This window comes from Cyrtonyx montezumae, unplaced genomic scaffold (genome assembly GCF_038088225.1).
Source record: "Cyrtonyx montezumae isolate F1298 unplaced genomic scaffold, pur_monq_1.0 scaffold_17, whole genome shotgun sequence".
In the NCBI taxonomy this organism is placed as follows: domain Eukaryota; kingdom Metazoa; phylum Chordata; class Aves; order Galliformes; family Odontophoridae; genus Cyrtonyx; species Cyrtonyx montezumae.
The window spans coordinates 35,852,505-35,871,933 of record NW_027071903.1 but is presented as its reverse complement, the minus strand read 5'-3'; the positions used below and the strand labels follow the sequence as shown (position 1 = coordinate 35,871,933).

General features: G+C 66.4%; 1 protein-coding gene across 2 annotated transcripts; it reads right to left on the bottom strand.

The window, feature by feature from the left end:
• Positions 1-305: 305 nt before the first annotated feature.
• ZNF710 (zinc finger protein 710) lies at positions 306-13,962 on the bottom strand. Of its 2 annotated transcripts, XM_065734139.1 has the most exons (5): positions 13,724-13,962; positions 2,900-4,272; positions 2,471-2,662; positions 2,057-2,231; positions 306-887 (listed from the first exon to the last, which is right to left on the bottom strand). In XM_065734139.1, the coding sequence occupies exons 2-5, from the start codon at positions 4,247-4,249 to the stop codon at positions 715-717; spliced, it is 1,890 nt and encodes a 629-aa protein (XP_065590211.1). In that variant the 5' UTR covers positions 4,250-4,272; positions 13,724-13,962; the 3' UTR covers positions 306-714. The 2 variants fall into 2 exon arrangements, with proteins under 2 accessions (XP_065590211.1, XP_065590212.1); XM_065734140.1 differs by lacking the exon at positions 13,724-13,962 and having other exon boundaries at positions 2,900-4,342.
• Positions 13,963-19,429: the final 5,467 nt, after the last annotated feature.

Sequence of the window (19,429 nt, the reverse complement as noted above, 5' to 3'; positions counted from 1 at the left end):
CTCAGTGAAAAGAGAAATCCAACCACGCGGCACATCTGAAAAAAATAAATTACTTTCAAAATACCATCATTTGCTCAAGTTGAACAGGGTCTGCCTTCCTTTAAATACATCGCTCGCCAGAGCCGCTCTGCGCTCAGAGCTGCTGCTTCCGCTGAGCTTTGCAATTAGTTTGTAAGAAAATACTCTTTGTGTGTGTGCCCTGTGGCCTCTCGTGGCCTGCCCGGCTCAGCCCGTACCAGCTCCCCACCGGTGCCAGAGCGACCGGAGCTGCTCCGGGCTGTGAGCTGCCCCGGCTCCGTGCCGGGGACGCCCGGCTGCGGCGTGGCACAGCGCAGGAGACCCAGGAGGTAGGATGAGCAGCGATGCTCGTCGTCTGCTGGGACGCAGCCTGCCCGCCGGCAGCTTCAAGTACATCGCACCGGGCCGCGGGTGGGGAGTGGGGCCCGGCTGCCACTGAGGTGTGGGGGGACAAGGGGGCTGGCAGGGCACCGGGCGGGAGGGCGCTCCCCCTCCACTTCCCGCAGCAGGAACGGCCCCGTGAAGGTGAGAGCTCTCCCAGGCTCCCCTGTGCCCAGCCGCGCTTTAGGGATGTCCCTGCCTGCCCCCTGCTCACCCCCCCGCGGCAGTGCTGCACCCCAGCAGTGGTTCCCTTACACGCAGGGTCCATTTCGCTGTCCCCCCCCCCCACCCACCCCGGGCCACCCACCCTCCTTGCTACAACATGTTGTAGTATGCCATCTCCTTCATGGCCTGCTCTGCCAGCGCGCTCTCATCTGGGGGGTTCCCCACCCCCCCGTAGCCGTACGAGTTCTCCTCCTCGTAGTCCTCCATCTCCTGCTGCCCGTCTAGCTCGGTGTGCTCAGCCCCAGACAGGTCCATCATGGGATCTAGGGCACAGCGCACACAAGCCGTATCAGCCTGTGGGGCCGCCACAGCAGCCCCCTCCCCACCACAGCATCCATGAAGCATTCACTATGGGCACCGTGGTCAGTCCTGCAGCAAGCCAGCAGTGAGCACAGCCCCCAGCCTGCAACACGCAGAGCCCAGCACAGCCCCCAGCACACAGCCCCAGCACACAGCCCCCAGCACACAGCCCCCAGCGCAGCCCCCAGCACACAGCCCCAGCCCCCAGCCTGCAACACGCAGAGCCCAGCACACAGCCCCCAGCACACAGCCCCAGCACACAGCCCCCAGCACACAGCCCCAGCACACAGCCCCAGCACACAGCCCCCAGCACACAGCCCCAGCACACAGCCCCAGCACACAGCCCCAGCACAGCCCCAGCACACAGCCCCCAGCACACAGCCCCAGCACAGCCCCAGCACACAGCCCCAGCACACAGCCCCAGCACACAGCCCCAGCACACAGCCCCCAGCACACAGCCCCCAGCACACAGCCCCAGCACACAGCCCCAGCACACAGCCCCCAGCACACAGCCCCCAGCACACAGCCCCAGCACACAGCCCCCAGCACACAGCCCCCAGCACACAGCCCCAGCACACAGCCCCCAGCACACAGCCCCCAGCGCAGCCCCCAGCACACAGCCCCCAGCACACAGCCCCAGCACACAGCCCCCAGCACACAGCCCCAGCACACAGCCCCCAGCACACAGCCCCAGCACACAGCCCCAGCACACAGCCCCAGCACAGCCCCAGCACACAGCCCCAGCACACAGCCCCAGCACACAGCCCCAGCACACAGCCCCCAGCACACAGCCCCCAGCACACAGCCCCAGCACACAGCCCCAGCACACAGCCCCCAGCACACAGCCCCCAGCACACAGCCCCAGCACACAGCCCCCAGCACACAGCCCCCAGCACACAGCCCCCAGCACACAGCCCCAGCACACAGCCCCCAGCACAGCCCCCAGCACACAGCCCCAGCACACAGCCCCCAGCACAGCCCCAGCACACAGCCCCCAGCACACAGCCCCCAGCACACAGCCCCCAGCACACAGCCCCAGCACACAGCCCCCAGCACAGCCCCAGCACACAGCCCCCAGCACAGCCCCCAGCACAGCCCCCAGCACACAGCCCCCAGCGCAGCCCGTGCCTACCTTGGCTGTCCAGGCTGATGTCCATCACGCCGTGCTTGACCTTCATGTGCCGGCTCAGGTTGCCCTTCAGGTTGAACTTGCTGGAGCAGTAGGGGCACTTGAAGGGCTTGCTGCCCGCGTGCAGGTGCATGTGGCCCAGCAGGTTGTACATGCGGTTGAAGGACTTCCCGCAGACCTGCAGCGATGTCCTGGGGTTAGCGGGGTCCCGCTGCCCCCAGCCCCAGCAGACAGCCCGGCAGCAGCCCTGGGGGTGCGGCTGTGCGGAACTGACCTCGCTGCTGGGGGCCCCCACCGCCCCCCAGTGACCTGTGATGGGGCTGCCCGCCTTCCCCGCTGCCCTCCCGCTCCTTCCCTTTGCTGCTGCTATTTCTGCAGCCCCGCACCACCCTGGCCAGCCCTGGTGCCCCGCGCTACCTTGCACTTGAATGGCTTCACGGGTGAGTGCACAATCATGTGGGTCTTCAGCGTCTGCTTCTGCACGAACGTCTTGAAGCAGATGTGGCACTGGTAGGGCCGGACGCTGGTGTGGATGAGCATGTGCCGCTTCATGTTGGCCTGCAGCGTGAACTCACGCCCGCACACCTCACACTTGAACTCCTTCACGCCCTGCAGGGATGCGTGGGGCGGTGAGCGCGGGTGGGGGGGCAGCTGAGCTGAGCTGCCCAGCACGGAGCGCTGCGGTGACTGCAGTGCCCAGAGGCAGCTCGGGGCGGGGGCTGTCCCTGCGCAGCCCCTTCTCTGCGCGGGGCTGACCTGGGCTGTGGGCACCCCAGTGCCCCCTGCAGCCAACGCAGTGAGGCAACACCCCGGGGTGCCCCACACCCCCCCTCCCCCGGCACCTACCTTGTGTGTGAGTGAGTGCTGCTTCAGGTGGTGGATCTGGCTGAACTCCATGCCGCACTCGGTGCAGACGAAGGGCCGGACGTTCTGGTGCTTCAGCATGTGGTTCTGCAGCTGGCTGCGGTAGTGGAAGGACTTGCTGCACTCCAGGCACTGGTACAGCGTGGGGCCCTGGTGCGTGGCGAGGTGCCGCTTCAGCTGGGTGAGCGTGGAGAAGTCCAGCCCGCACTCCACGCAGACGTGGCAGCGGCCGCTCTCGTGCTTCACCTCGTGCGCCTTCAGCTCGCTGGGGTAGGCGAAGCCGCGGCCGCAGAAGCGGCAGCTGTAGGGCTTGATGTCGGTGTGCAGCAGCATGTGCCGCTTCAGGTGGCTGGTCTGCGTGAACGCCTTGCTGCACACCTCGCACTTGTGCGGCCGCGTGCCCTGGTGGGTCAGCAGGTGGGTCTGCAGGTGGCTGGGCTGCTTGAACAGCTTGCTGCAGTGCGGGCAGGAGTGCGGCTTGATGCCGTTGTGGCCCAGGATGTGGGTGACCAGGTTGTACTTGGAGGTGTAGGACTTCTCGCACATGCGGCACTGCCAGCGCTTCTGGCGGTCGCCCGCCTCCACCAGGTACGAGTCGTCGATCTGCACGTTGATGTCCAGCCGGTCCAGCTGCGCCTTCTTGCTGTGCTCGCTGTTGCCGCCCGCCCCGTCCGCCTCCAGCTCTCCGGGCTCCTGCCACGCGAAGCCCTGCTCGCTCTTCACCCTCTCGGGGGACGCGGGTGCCTCGGGCTCCCCGGGGGACGGGGCTCCCGCCTCGAAGGCGCACGGTGTCCGCGCGGCGCCCGCGCCGCTGCCCTGCGCCGGGTGGGGCTGGCGGCCGTGGGGCTGCTGGCGCGCGTGCCGCCGCAGGTGCCGCAGGCGCCGGGGTTTCCTGCTGAAGGCACTGAGGTCGATCATCTTCACGGCACCGCTGGGCTCCGGTGCGGGATCCGGGGGGGGGGCACCGCGCTGCAGGTCGCCCTCGTCCTCCCCGGGCACGGACACCTCCAACACCTCCGCCTCCGCCTCCTCACGCTTGACCTTGGGCAGCAGCCTCACCGGCGGCCGCTTCCTCCTGCGCGCGTGCTTCTCCGGGGAGCACTCTGCCTCCAGGGACTCGTCCTCCTGCCCGTCCGCCGCCGCTCCCTCTCCCTCGGGCTCCGCCGTGACGTCGGGCTCTCCCTCCGCCCCGACTCCCGGGAAGAAGCCGGCGGGGCTGACGGTGGCCCCCAGCAGCTCATTGTCGGACACCAGGCCCAGCACCGCTGCCTGCGCCAGGGACAGCACCACCACGGCGTCCGTCTGCGTCCCGCACTCGGTGAAACGATCCATCTCCGCGCCCTATGTGCTCATGGCTGTGGGAGGAGAGGGACGGCGTCAGCGCTCCCTCCCACCCTGCGCAGACCCACGGCCACTCCAGCAGAGATGGACCCCTCTGCAAACCACCGTCCCCGGTGAACCCCGGACTGACTGCGAGCAGTGCCAGAGCCCCAGCACACGTGGGGATGGGGCCCCTGGGGGCTCACCCGCAGCAGTGCACAGCCCTGCTCCCCCACCACACACCCCACAGCGTCCCCCAGAGCTCTCCAGCAGCAGCTCCCACCAACACGCTCCCATCCAACCCAGGGACAGGTCAGAAAGCCAACCCGCCCTCCTGGCAGGGCTCCGTGGGACTCATCCCACCCTACCGCTGCCTGCAGAGCAGGAAGCACAGAAACTCAGCGCACAGAGCAGCCCAGCTGCCCTCCGGAGGCTTCTGCGGGACTCCTCACTGGTAATAACTCCATCTGCTTCCAGGAGGAAAGTCCAACCATTGCTCACAGCTGACACAGAGCGATGCCCGCTTGCGCAGGGAGGAGCCCAGCACGGCGGGGAGGGCCGGTGGAGCAGCCTGCACGGCTTGCTGGCACCACGGGACCCTCTGAGCAAACCGCTTCGATGGAAATGTCTCCCGACCCCAGCGTGGGGTCTGAGCAGCGCACAGCACCACGGAGCCGCTCAGCCCCCACTGCTGCCACGCACCCCTGGAGAAGGAACGGCCTCGTGGGCCCCACTCCTCGCTGCGCACTCCCCTGAGGAGCCCCGGAGCGCCCCACAGCAGCACCTGCTCCCCCCGGGCAGGGGGCCCGGACTGCAGTGAGCGGCACCGGGAGCAGGCGCGCAGCGAGGAGGGGGCAGGGCCGTCACACCCCACAGTGACGACCCCGGCTGCAAGAAGCGGCGATGGGAAAGAGCGGAGGGCGGATGGCAGACAAAGCAAACGAGAAAGTGGGAGAGAGAAGTGGGAGACGCCTACAGCCGCAGTCTGGCAGCTGGAGCAGCACGCCGGCGGGGGACACGGCCACCAGAGCACACTCTGCGTGGGGACAGCTGTGCGTGGGAGCACAGCCCCAGAAGGACCCATGCCCAGCGCGGGCAGGGCAGCGTGGCACGGCCGCCCCGAGCAGGAGGCTGCAGCTTCCTCCTGTGGGGGAGGACGTCCCTGCTCAGTGGAGTTATCTCTGCAGCTGCAACAAAGAGGAACCCTATGGGGGAAGGCAAAACAGGAACAAATTCTCAGCTAGGTGCTGCGGCAGCCCCAGGGGCTGGAGAGCTGTGGGCTGCGTATCGCCCTCCTTCCCCAACACAGGAGCCCCCATAGCAGCCTCTCAGCATCCAGAGAGCAGCAGGGACAGCGGCAGGGACAGCAGCAGGGACAGCGGCAGGGACAGCGGCAGGGACAGCGGCAGGGACAGCGGCAGGGACAGCGGCAGGGACAGCGGCAGGGACAGCACACAGTGGTGCGGATGTGCTGTCGGAGCGCAGTGCCGAGGCCTTGGGGCACACAGCAGCTTCCCAGGAGGAACACGGCTCCCAGAGCCGCGGCCATTCGTGCTGCGGGGAGGAAGCTGCACACAACGGGAGCTCCCTGGGGAGGAAGGCCGGGTCCCTTCCCTCTGTGCAGGAGGGAGGAGCAGGAAAGCAGGAAGAGCTGCACAGATCCGCTTGGGATTCTGCTCTCTTGCTCATTTTGGGGCACAACGCAGCGACCGCTGTTTCTCACTCGGGTGTCCATTCCAGCCCGTCTGGACCACGCTTTATCCAAGGGTTGGTTTCTCCAAACCCACGGTGGCACTGCTCCCTGCAGCCAATGCTGGACGGGTCGGTGTGCGGTGGGGACAGCCCCACTCCTCCGCCCCACAGCGCCGGGATGGGGAGCGGCTGCTGCACACACAGCTCCCAGCACTCAACGTCTGAGAAAAGCAGACAACCAAACTCCATCCCCGACCGGAGGCTTTCGGAAGAGTCAGGGACCAGGGGATGAGCGCTGCTCTCTGGGCTCCCAGCACCGAACACGGCCCTGTGTCACACAGAGGACCCTTTGCACTTTGGCAGATGTTGAAGCCCTCGTACATGAGTGAGCTTTGCTGCTCAGGAGCATGGAAACAGCAGCCACAGAGCTGCAGGGTCAGCTGCACAGCACCGCACCGGGGGAGAAGCGGCAGCCGGAGGGACACTGCAGTTTCTCTTCCCCCTCACACTTCCCCATGGCTCTCATGGGCCGGGAGTGCCACTTCCCAGCACAGCAGCCAGGCTGGGACCAGGACCCCCAGCCCCACCCACACACCCCGGGCTCTCCGGGTGCAGCCCTTGGCCCCACAGAGCTGCCCTGCAGTGCTGGGCGCCGGGGAGGGGTTAGCCCCATGCTCCCAGCACCCGTCCCAGCACAGCCCCATGCTCCCAGCACCCATCCCAGCACAGCCCCATGCTCCCAGCACCCATCCCAGCACAGCCCCATGCTCCCAGCACCCATCCCAGCACAGCCCCATGCTCCCAGCACCCATCCCAGCACAGCCCCATGCTCCCAGCACCCATCCCAGCACAGCCCCATGCTCCCAGCACCCGTCCCAGCACAGCCCCATGCTCCCAGCACCCATCCCAGCACAGCCCCATGCTCCCAGCACCCGTCCCAGCACAGCCCCATGCTCCCAGCACCCGTCCCAGCACAGCCCCATGCTCCCAGCACCCATCCCAGCACAGCCCCATGCTCCCAGCACCCATCCCAGCACAGCCCCATGCTCCCAGCACCCATCCCAGCACAGCCCCATGCTCCCAGCACCCGTCCCAGCACGGCTCTGCTGGTGACAATGGTGACGGCGTGTTGGTGTGACCACGATAACAACACACACAGTCAATATCTGGTGATGCTGCCAGCAGCCTCACTGCAATCCTCACACCCAGAGGAGAAAGCAAACACTGATGGGCTCACGGCCACCGTGCTCCTGGTCACACAGCTGCAGGGGGAGGAGGGGTGATTCCCAAATAATGACAGCACAGGGACCGCACAGCACATGGCTGCCCCACAGGGAGAGGGGCTGCACCCACTGATCCAATCCACGACAGCCCCTGCTGAGACCCTCAGCCCCAGCCCTGAGCCAGCACCCTGTCCTCTCCTCTCCTCTCCTCTCCTCTCCTCTCCTCTCCTCTCCTCTCCTCTCCTCTCCTCTCCTCTCCTCTCCTCTCCTCTCCTCTCCTCTCCTCTCCTCTCCTCTCCTCTCCTCTCCTCTCCTCTCCTCTCCTCTCCTCTCCTCTCCTCTCCTCTCCTCTCCTCTCCTCTCCTCTCCTCTCCTCTCCTCTCATCCTTCCCGTTTCCCTGGCAACCTCTATCTGGGCGCTGTGGATCTGTCCTCTGCCTCCCTCTTATCTCTCTCCTTTTTCTTTCATCTATCTCCTAATCTCCCTCTGTATTCCAAACCTCTGTCCTTTGCTTGCTTGCTTTCTCTCGCTTTTCATCTCCTCCTACATTTCCTCTGTCTCTGGGTTACAATTATTTGAATCCCACTCGCAAAAGAAAGAATCCTCTCCACGACTGCCGGGTCCCCCCAGCCCCAGACCCCCAAGGCCGCGCTGCCCAGGCACCCACCCCACACCCCAGCTGGGAGCAGTGCTGGAGGTGCTTCCCCAGCCCTGCAGACAAAGGCAGAGTGCTCTGGACGTCTGGTGCTGGGCAATGGGAGCTGATGCACGCTGCCTGCAGGCTCACTGCCCATTCCGTGCAGCGCTGCAGTCTGCACTCCCACTTCACCTTTGCCCGGCGCTTTGCAGCTGGAACAGGGCAGCCCCGTCCCCCCGTCCCTGTGTCCCCCCGTCCCTGTGTCCCCCCGCCCCTGTGTCCCCCCGCCCCTGTGTCCCCCCGTCCCCATCTTCCTGCGCTTCCAACACCAAAGGAGAACCAGTGGCCCCGAGCTGCGCTCCTGCGGCCCTCAGCTTCTGCTGTGGCTTTGAGCAGGCAGGGAGACAGCAGCTGAGGGGAAGTGGGGAGGGCTGCTCCAGCAGCTCAGTCACGGGCTGCTGGGCGCTGGGTGCCACCACCACGAGCTCCCAGCTGCGCTCAGAGCCCCTCCCCACAGCACAACACGACCCCACGGAGCCCTCCGACCCCGCAGCACCGCGACCCACAGGGAACCCACGGCCCCACCCCGCAGCCCCATGGGCCCCGAGCGCCGCACCGGGGCTCTGCGATGCTCCTCTTCCACACCAAGCCCCCTCCCCACGCCTCACCCCCTGCACAGCACAGCCCCGGGGCCCCTCCACCCCACTGCCGTGCCATGGGACGGCCCCACCGCCCGCACCTGAGCGCACAGCACAGCTGCCGGCCGCGCCGCGCGGGGTCTGCGGTCCCTCCTCTCTGCAAAACTGTTTTTTGCTTTTAAGTGAAATAAACAGGGAAAGGGCGACTTTCGGGCTCCCGCTGGCCGCAGAGACTTCTCTTCGACGCGGTCCCTTTCCTCTCCGAAAATAGAAGAGCTATTCAGAAAGGATGCGAAAAGAAAAAAGGAACTGAATAGAGGAAAGAGGAAAGAAAAAATGGAGCCCCAAGGGGGAGGAGAAAAACAGAATGAAAAGACAGCAAAAGTAAAGAAAAGGGATGAAAAATAAAGGAGGGGGAAGAGAGAGACAGACAGAGAAGCTTTGAAAAGAAAGAATGCTCCCGGCCTGAATACAGTGTGCATGAAAAAAAGGGCGCCTGAAAAGAAACAGCCACATGAAATGACCTCTCATTCACACACTGTGCCAATCACCGCCACAATGTAAATCCTTTCTTCTTTTTTTACATTCTCTCTCTTTCCAGAGGGGGCAGAGGGAAAAGGAAGAAAAGAGAGTTAATTCTCAGCGCAGCACAGAATAAATCCGCTCCTTTCCGAGTCCCTGAAGGAGACACCGCGCTGCTCCAGAACACTCACGTCGGAAACAGTGCAGCAATACGAAGGAAAGTGAGCGAACTCTGCACGCTGAGTTCTGCAGGAGGGTCTGACTCCACACAGGGTCTCCAAATCCCTCCATCCTTCCCCTGGTGAAAACAGCAGCAAACAGAAAACAGAACCGTGCGGCCTCAGGAAGCGATCTGAGCCGGAGATGTGGGTCAAGAAGCAAAACCTCAGCGGGAAGGACGGCACTGGGGGGCAGGAGGAGCACGGGGCCGGGACCCCACGCCGCTCCGAGGGCACGGGGCACTGCGCAGCCCTGGGCAGGGACAAGAGCTCAGCACTGCTCCCAGGACGGACACACAAACCTCCTGCTCCCAGTAGGATGCGGCGGGTGCTCAGGGCTCGGGGGAAGTCGACCCTCTGGGGGAGCTGCACTGCCTCCCCCTCCTGCATCGCCAGCACTGGTGTGCTCATTTCAGGAGCAAAACAAACTGCTCGGCTGCAGAAGCTGCACTATTCTCAGATCTGAGAGGTGAAGATGTTTCAGATCGCCCTCTGAACAGGGCAGCACCTTGCACTGGGCATTGGGAAATGCTTCCCAGTGACCCACAGAGTGGAAGCAATGGGGCAGAGCCATGGGTCTGTCTGGAGTGTGGAGCTCTCCCGCAGCTCCAGAGCCGCTGCCGATGCTCCTCTCTGCTCACACTGCCCCATCCCACGCAGCCCCAGTGTGCCCTGGTGTGAGCAGCGTGGCCACTGCACACACTGCTTGCCATACAGCAACACATGGGCACACACCTGAGAGACACGAGGGCCCCCTCCTCCCAGAGCCCCCCCCCAGGGCCGGAGGTGGCAGCTCAGTGCTGCCCATCCCAGCCCAGAGCCACAGCACTGCGAGAACACAGCGAGCATGGTCCCACGCACCCAGCGTGGAGGTGCCCTCCTCTTTCATGACAAAGCCTGGAGCACCAGCAGGTAAAACACAACGCTCCTGAGCTGGGGGGCATCGCTCCTGCGCCGGCAGAGCTGGGACGTGAGCAGCAGGCGCAGAACGGAAGCTTCAGATGATAAAGGAATTCAGAGTGAGCAAGGTTTGGGGACTGCTTTGAGCTGAGCTGCTTTACCCGCTCCTTCAGATGCGCTGGGATGGAGCTGGGATGGAGCCAGTAAGGAGCTGGTAAGAGCAGCCAGGAGAAGCCAGGAGCAGCCAGGAGCCTGCCCAAGAAGACCACTTCCACCAAGGCAGTGGCACCAGCAGTGCAGAGCTGGGGAAGGGGCTGCCTGCCCTGCACCCATAGCACCACACCGTCCCTCCACACGCTGCGCTCCATGCCCCCGGCCTGGCAGTCTGCAACAGCTGAAATTTCACACCAGAGCTGTCCTGGCTGTGCACTGTGCCCCAGCCCCGTCCCGCAGAGCTGCGGGTGCACGGGTGGCAGCAATGGCACAGCACACGAGTGCAGCAGAATGCATGCTCCACACAATAAGAGCTGGGGAGGCCCAGCAAAGTCTGCCTGCAGTGAGAGGATCACAGCGTTAACGGTACAGAGGGCAGCAGCCCGGGGAGGAGCAGCACAGCCCGGTGCTCCTCTGCAGCTCCTGGGGCAGCCCCTCCAGCAGCACTCAGTCCGGAGCAATCTGTCACTGTGGCCCCGGGATCGCCTCCATCTCAGCACTCTTTGTAAACGTTTCACACCTCCGGTCACATTCTGCACCTCGGCTGCTTTCCCCATCTGCTGTGGCAGCAAGGGCCACCCGAGCTGTGCTCGGTCCGTGTCCCCACAACACCACAGAGCCGTGCTCTGCTCCTCGCACCAACAACGTCCTGCAGGCACACGGAGCACTCCGCTGCTGAAATAATTTGCTTACACACACCCCTTGTTGATGGGCGTGAAATGAAACCAAACCACTCGAAATCCCCCACAAGTCGCAGCTTTAAGCTCTGCGGATGCACTCTGCGGTCCCCAAGGTGCACAAGAGGAGTGAGCAGGAACACAACGCGCGGTGACAGCGGCCAGCACGTCCCCAGGGCAGCGTGCAGCAGAGCCCTGCGGGGTCCTGCAGCTCTCAGCAGCAAATAACGGCCCACGTTTTCACCACACTGCACCCCACACAGCGCAGCAGTCTGGGCAGCACCTGGGCCACGAACCACAGCTGAGCCCACGGAGGGCTGTGCAGCTCCGCAGCCCCACACCGACCCACGTGGGGCCCAGCACAGCTCGCCGAGCTTCAGGTGAAGTCTCTATGAGACTTTTCCTCTCCCGACTCCTACAGTGCCCTCTGCCTCAGTTTCCCTGTGGTGAAGTTAGAGCTGGGCTGGGGGGGACGGAGGAGGGGGAAGTTGAGCTTCCACTTCTGCTTGAGAATGTTCCCAGAAGTTTGTTCCATCTCGTGTTAGGAACAGTCAAACCTCCCCCTCCTCTCACTTCTCCTTTACAGGAAAGGCCGTGGTGTCTCACAGTGACCGCTGTGCAGCCGGGAGGGAACTGGGAACTGGGAACACACCACACAGAGGGGCGTGGGGGCAGGATTATTACATGTTGTTTCTACGTACATTGCTAAAAATGCCCTATCGTCCTCGCAGTGACTGTCAAGGAGCTGGGCGCAAAGACCACCGTGGGGAGAGCTTAAAATCCCCTTCACCCCCTTCAATTTGAAGTTTGAGAAAGAAAACGCGTCCTGTGAGCTCTCTGGGCAGATCCCCATGGGAAGCAGGGGAGGAATTCCTCAGATGAAGGAGCATCCTCTGCCCACCAGGCCAAGCTGCAGCTGCGGGAACCCCGAGTAGCACCTGGGGCTGGTCCCTTTGCTGGGTCAGTGCTGGGCTGGCTCTGCAGTACTGCACCGACTCCCAGCACTCTCCTGTGGCACAAACCCATCACTGCCCACCGCTGCTGCTGCTGTTCAGTGCTGTGGATTCATGTTTAGACTCATCTCCCTCTGTGCCGTTTCCTAAACCTGCTGACAAACACGAAGCCTCCTCTGCATGTCTGCCCCACTCAGTGCACCTCCGCAGAGCTCGGACCCACCCTGCGTCAGCGGGATCCAGCAGAGACGTGCTGTGCCCCACGGGAGGAGGCTCCTGCTCCAGCACCACCTGTACCGACTCCTGATCCCCCAGTTCCCCGCGCCCACACTGGAAACGCTCCTCTGCTGCGTGACAGCGTGAGTCACTGCAGCCCAGCTGCTGCGTGGGGCACAGGGCGCTCACGGGGCACTGCACTCAGCACGGCACCCATCCAGGCCCATCTCTGGAGGCTCTTGGTTTCTGGAGCTCATTGTTGGCAACGTGGATCCCCAGCGCCGCACTGCTGTGCCCTCAACTCGCTGCCAAAGGGTCACGAGGAGCAGTGAGCACCTCAGGGTGCCCTCCTGAAGCTGCCCCGGGACAGCCGTGGGCTGAGGGTCTCCGGCACACCTGAGCTGAGCTCCAAACGCTGTGACCGCTGCCCGGGCCCCACTGCAGCAGCACACGCAGAGCGTGCCGGGCTGCCTGGGACAGCTGAGAGCCCACGAGCCGAGCCCGAGCTGCTGCGGGAGCTCCCGGGGCGCAGTGGGGAGCGGAGGCACCGAGTGCCGCCCGCCGCCTCCTGACACTGAGCGCTGACAAAGAAACTACTCACGACTTAACTCATCAGCGTAACGAAGGTGCCCACCGCGTCCCGCCGCTTACCGTGCCGCTGTCAGAGGGCCGCAGAAGTTCCGAGCGCGGCTCCCACCCCGAAGCGCGGCCGGCACTGCCCGGCCCCTCCCGCGGCCCCCGGGGCGCCGGGGGACAAAAGGAGCGGAGCCCGGCACCGGGCGGGGCGGCTCCCGGGGGTCGCGGCGGTGTCATCCCCACCCCGGGGCCGTTCCCCTCCCTCCGGCCGCACCGCGGTTCCCGGCCGGGACGGCACCGGCCGCTGCCGGCAGCCCGACCCCCCGACCCCGGTGCGGCCGGCCCCGCCACCCCGCGGACCGTCGCACCTCGGTGGCCTCGCGGTCACCCGCAGCCCCGCCGCTATCCCACGCCTTCCGCGAGGACCTCCGCGCGTGAGGACCGGGTGACGGCCGGGGTGGGGGCGGGGGTTGAAAGAGACGCACGCGACGACGCGACCGACCCGACCCCTCTGGTATCGGCCCCAACCCCTCTGGGGTCGCCCCCGCCCCGCAGCGCGGCCCATTCACGCGCGACCCCGGCGACCCCTCCCCCCCCCATCCACCCTGCCCGCGCCTCCCCCGTAGCCCCCCCTCCCCGGACGCCGCGCTCGGGTCCCGGTGCCGGCGTGGGAAGCGTGCCGTACCGGGCTGCTGCCCCGCAACAGGTCCTGACCCCCCGCCCCGCAGCCGAGCCCGGCCCGGCCCTCCCCCCCCCCCGCCCCTCCGCAACTTCGGCCCCGCGGCCGCGGAGAAACTTTGTGAGCGGCGGCGGTGGGGAAACTTGCGGCTGCGGAGCGGGGCGGGCGGACCCACGTGCGGACCGGGCACCGCCGCCGCCGCCCCGCACCCCTCCCCCCCCCCCTCCCGCCGCCATCGCGCCCGGCCCGGCGCGGGGAGGGGAGGGGAAGGGAAGCGGGCGGGCGGCGACGCGCGGGGCCCCGGGCGGGGGCTGCGGCCCCGGGGCGCGGCGGGGACTCACCGTGCGCTCCCGCGGCGGCTCCGCAGGGCGCGGGGCGACGGCGGCTGCGGGCCGTGGGCCCGGCGCTGGGCGCGCAGGAAGGAAGGAAGGAGGGAATGAGGCAGGCTGACGTGAAGGGATGCAAAACAGCTCCTCCTAACTCGGCCGGGAGCGAGGAGCGCGGCGGCGCCGGGGCCCTTTATCTCGCCGCCGTGCCCCCGCTTCCCCCCCGCCGCGCCCGGACAAGTTTCCCGGGCTCCGAGCGGACCTACGCCCACCCCCCGGCCCGCTCCGGCCGCCGGCAGCGCCCGGAACCCGGCCCGCCCCCGACACCGGGGAACAAAGCTGCGGGGCGCGGCCCGCTCGGCGCTGGGGCTGCGGAGCTGCCCGGAGCGGGGGCGGCCGCCGCGTCCCTCCCCGCGATGCCGTCCCCGGGCCGGCGCCCGCCGCGACCACCTGTAGCCGTGGGGCGGGAGCAGCCCGCGGCCCCGGCCCTGAGAACGCATCACGGGGGAGGGGGAGAGGGGGCGGGGGTGGGGGGTGGGGGACCCGGCGCACGGCCGCTGCCGGGACTCGTCCCCCCACCGCCCACCGGAGCCGCGGCCTCGGCGACCTAAGGGTACTGCGCGGGGCACGGCTCCCGCAGAGGAAAGGGCCACCCCTGGGCGGGCAGAACGTCCCCCCTCCCTGACACCCCCGAGCTCCCCGTGGCCGGGGGATGCCGCTCAGGGCCGCGGGGGGACGGGGTGTGATGGCTGCACGCGGGGACGGCGACGGGAGAGCGGGGCGCGATGGGGTCTGCGGGGGGCGGCGGGGATCCGGCACAGCCCCGAAGGCGGATGCTCATCTCCATGGAAGCGCGGAGCCGGACAGGCGTCGCTGCCGGGAGGGGCCTGAAGACGCAGCCCTTTGTGTCTCTGCAGACACTTCTCGTTCTCTCTCCGCTTTCCACATTCTTATGTGAAATGTGACATTGCTGATCTGTGTACGTTGGTGACGGCTATTGCTGCGCGCATCCGCTGTGCGCCCGGAGGGTGGTCCGGTGACCCCGGAACAGCATCGCTGCTGGCGGGGCCTGGCTCAAAGCGCTGCCAGGAGGCAGACCCCCACGATGCGCGTGTCCACGGCTCCGCCACCCACCTCCGTGTGCCCGCAGTCTTTTCCCACCGCGCGGGCTTTGTTAGAGCTCGGTTTTCCCGTGCAAATATTTGCAGATGTTCAAGGCCCATCCGTAGGGCTGACGCAGTTCACTGTGCTCCTGCACGGGCGGGGCTGGGGAACGACGGCGTCGTGCACTGAGGGGGCGGTTTGGGGGGCAGTGAGGATGGGGGGCGCGGAGCGAGGGCAGAGGGACAGCGGTCGGCAGAGGGGGATCGGCCGCCAGCCAATCAGCGCGCCCGCAGAGCGGCCCCTCCGCGCAGCAGCCAATGGCGGCCCGCGCCCCGGATCCGCGCGGCGCCCCGAGCTCGGGCGGTGCCCTCCGACCGCCGCTGCTCAGAGCTGAACGCCGTCCTTCACGGGCACCGCACCGGCACAGGGACGCGGACGCAACGTATCACCCACCGCTACCGGGCTGTTACCGGTGCCCCCCCCCCAGAGCTCCCGCTGCCCCGCAGGCTCCTCTCTGTGTGCAGCGGCTCCGGCAGCGCCATCCCCGCGCTGCGCACTCTCCACGGCCCGCAGGGACAGAGGGCAAACTCCTGCTCTGGCTGTGCAGCACCTGCAGCCCTCTTGCACAGAGCTCTGTGCCAGCACTGTCATTCTGCTTTCTCACTCCTCTCTCCCAGGAGCTGCTGCGCATCGTCTTTTGTTTTTTTTTTAATCTTTTCTTAAATGTAAATTCCCAAAGGCACAACCGGCACTGCACTGCTCAGCTCAGCTCCGGCCGGGGGCAGCCGCTTTTGGAGCAGCCAGAGCTGGCTCCTCTCTCACACGGGAGAGAGCTCCGCTCCCCAGCGCTGCCCACGGAGCCCCCGAACCCAGCAGAGCGCGGGCCGCTGCTAACGCGCAGGCGCGGCACTTGCATCAGCCCAGCGGCCTCAGCCAATCAGAGCGCGCAGACAGGATCCTTCCCGCAGCCCACCGGGCTCCGCCAATACGGACGCGCCGTTTGCAGCAGCCGCAACCAATAGCAACACACAGGGAAGTGTGCTTTTGGCAACGTAGCGGCCGCAGCCAATCACAACGCGCGGCCGCGCTGCTCGCGGCAGCCTCAGCCAATCGCAGCGCGCGGATGTGACGCCGCTCGCAGTCCAAGCTCCGCTCAGAGGCGATATTTGGACGCGAGGCCCCCGAGCAGCCCCGGCCAATCGGGGCGTGCGGACGCGATCCCTGCGTCAGCCTCAGCCAATGGCGACTGGCGGTGGTGACACCCGCGGCCAATCAGCGCGCGGGGTCAGGAGTCCTCGTGCAGCCACGGGCGTCCCCCGGCCATGGGTGCCGTTCCGTGCCGCCCCGCCCCGCCCGGCTGTGACTGCCGAACTGACCCTGAAGCGGACCGCGCTCGCCCGTACAGCTGACCGCTGCCACCCGCTGCTGGCACTCCTGGGGCTGCGCGCCCCCGCGGTGCCCACGCGCCCGGTACCCGCCCCGCCGCCAGCGGCCGCTGCGGAGCCAGCAGGGGCGGGGTGCGGGGAGCCGAAGCCCCGCTAGCAGCGCGCTCATTCGTGTGTGTCTGTGCGCGTGCGCGTGTATGTGGGCGTATATGTACGTGTGTGCGCGTGCGTGTGCGTGTGCCCGCCGGGGCGTGTCGCGCCGCGCAGCCCCGCCCTCCCGGTACCGGCGCGCCGTGGTTCTGGCGCCCCCTGGCGGCGCGGGCGGGAGCAGCGGCCGTGCGGCCCCGGAGCGGGCGGGGGGCTTCCCGGGGGGGGGGGGGGAGGTTCTTGGAGGTTCTCCAAGAGCAGAAAAAAGCGCTCTCAGTCCCCGCGTGCGCCGATGGACGGCGGCTGATAAACGTCGGCTGAGCGCGGCTGAGGTCCCTGCGGGACCCGGGGCCGGGAGCAGCCCAACACGACGGCACGAGGGCTCTCCGGGGCCTTCGTTGTCCTGGCACCGTGGGCACTGCCCCCGCAGAGCTGCCCCGTGCCAGCCCGAGACACTGCTGAGTGCACTGCTCCCCGTGCCTGGCCACAGCGAGAGCTGGACAGTGGGCAGTGGGGGCTGGGGGGTCCAGGTGGGGCCGAGGCTCCGTGCGTGGGTCTCACCGTGCCGCTTGCACACCCCTTCCCTTGCTCAGGTGTTTGTGTACACGCTGGACAAGTGCTTGGAGAACATCTGTGAGCTGGACCTCATCTTCCACCTGGACAAGGTGGGTGCTGGGCTTCCTGTGCTCCTCTGTGCAGTGCCTCCACCTGAGCCCGAGGAGCGGTGCCCGGCTCCGGGCTCGGGGCTGTGCAGGGGGATGGGGGCCACCGTGCCAGGAGTGGACCCCCAGCGGCCCGGGCTGTGCCACGCAGCCACGGCTGTGCCCGTGGGCGCTGCGCAGGGACAGGGCTGTGTGCAGCTCTGCTCTTCTGCACAGGACCGGCTCGGTGCCCCTCTGTGCGCGGTGCTTCGCCCTTTGCTGCACCACAGCACAGCGCTCCTGTTCCAGTGGAGTTTAAGGGGAAAAACAAAACAAAGCAAAACAACAAAGGAGGAACAGTGGATGTGTTTGGTCAACTTCGGTTTGAGCACAGCCTGTGTGTTTCCTCCTCATCCGGATGGAGCCTCGGGCAGAAGCGTCCTCCTTTGAAATTGATGGGGCTGCAGACAGCGGGGCCGTGCCGGGAGCAGCGCGGGGCGATCACGCTCTCCTGGCTGCCGGCAGCCACGACTTCTGAACTCCGGGACGGAGAAATGGACGTGGAAGTGCACCGCGGTGGCTGGGGCAGCTCGGTGTGCTGCAGGCACATGGTTCAGCAGCTCTGACTCCGCCGTTGTGCCGGCACTCGGCTTGTGGAGGTGTCACCGGTCCGCTTATCTTGTCAGGAAATGTGCTCTTATCGAAGGAAGTAAAAGAAGAGGGAGAGGAGGGGAGAGAGCGGTGACGAAGGGGAAGCGCTGGGGTGTGTGGCTGTGCCTCGGGCACGGTGTGCTCGCGGGGCCGGGACCCGGAGCTGTGCCCCTCTGATCTCTGCTGGTGAGATGAGGACTGAGAGGACGCAGTCAGGAGGGGTTCTGCCGGGGACAGCCCTGGCTCAGCCCCGCAGGGACATGGGTGCTCGTTGCCACCCCACGCTCCCGTTGCTGCCGTGGCCGTGTGGTGCTGGGTGCCATCCTGGGGCTCAGCCCTGCGGTGCTGTGCTGGGGTGCAGTGCTGGGGTGCTGTGATGTGGCCATACCCCGGAGCACAGCGTGTTTTGCTCAGCAGCTGCAAGGTCCCAGAGAGGACAGGGATTGTTCCTTGGAAAACAAAGGTGGTGTGGGACCGCTGCCCGGTTGGGGTGGGTCCAAGCTGGGCTGGTGCCAGATCTAAAAGGAACACCGCTTCCTGCATCCCAGATGCTCCGCGCTGCTGGGGGAGCGCTGCACTGTCAGAGCGGGGTGGGCTGTGTGCTGGAACCTGGGACTTCTGTGGTCAGGGAGAGGCTGAGAGCTTCTTGGCAGAGTTTTACTTCCCCCAGCATTGCTCTGACGATGTTTGCCACACAGTATTTACAGGCGCAATCAGCTGTCATGAGGCCGTAAACCAGCATCATAACAACCATCTTCCAGTAACAACCTTTATCATGGAGGCAACCAGAAACCCATAAATCAGTTATCTGTGCAGGGAAGTGCTGGCTCAGCAGAGAGCTGTGCTGTGCTGTGAGTGAAGGTGCGTTGCAGCGTCATGGCACGGCCACCTGCACTCTGGTCCTCGTGTGCCAAACCTCAGCCAGCGCTGTTTGTGGGTGCCCACTGCTCAGGGGTGGCTGTGTTCCATCCCGGGCTGTGGGGAGGTGGGGGCTGACGCAGGGGGTGGTGGCAGGGTACATCCTGCAGGAGGTGGTGGTGGGAGGGATGGTGCTGGAGACCAACATGAATGAGACTGTGGAGCAGGCAGAGGTGCAGAGCAAACTGGAGAAGGCAGAGGAGAGCGGCGGTGCGTGGGACTTGGGGAGGGCTGCCCTGGTGTGGGCACAGGGCCCACCCTGCCCTGTGGGTGGGTGCAGGAGGCCGCAGGCTGTGGGGTGGGGGCTGAAGGGAGCAGGTGCCCCCTCCCTGGCTCTCCCAGCCTGTGCCTGCGTGTCCCCAGGGAGGGGGGCACGGGGTGGGTGCTCCCCATTGAGGGCTGCTGGCAGCATCCAGAGCGTGGGTATTGCCATGCTGTCAAGGTCAGCGAGGTGCAGTGAAACCTTTATGGCCCCTTGGTGCTGTCACTGCGAGGACGCAGCGTGTGGTGACAGCGGGGATAGGGTGTGGGTGTGGGAGTGGGAGTGGGGCTGGAGCCCTTAGCTGCCCCCAGGAGGGGCTCTCGGCTGTGCCTCAGCTGTGAAGAACATCAATCTGACCGAGATCCCCTGCAACATCAGCATCAAAGTGCCCAACCTGACAGCTCATGTGAGTGTCCTGGTGCAGGGGCTGGGCGGGGGGCTGACGCTTCTTGGGACTCCTCAGTGCAGAAATGTGCCCGTGGCTGAAGGCTGTGGAGGAGCTGCAGGGGTGCTGCTCCTCCTTCCTCTCCGTGGCTGCCTGCATCCCCCTGCCCACCCCCCTCCTGCTGGGGCGTGTGAGGCTGGCAGTGGTGTCAGAGGGCAGGGCAGTGGG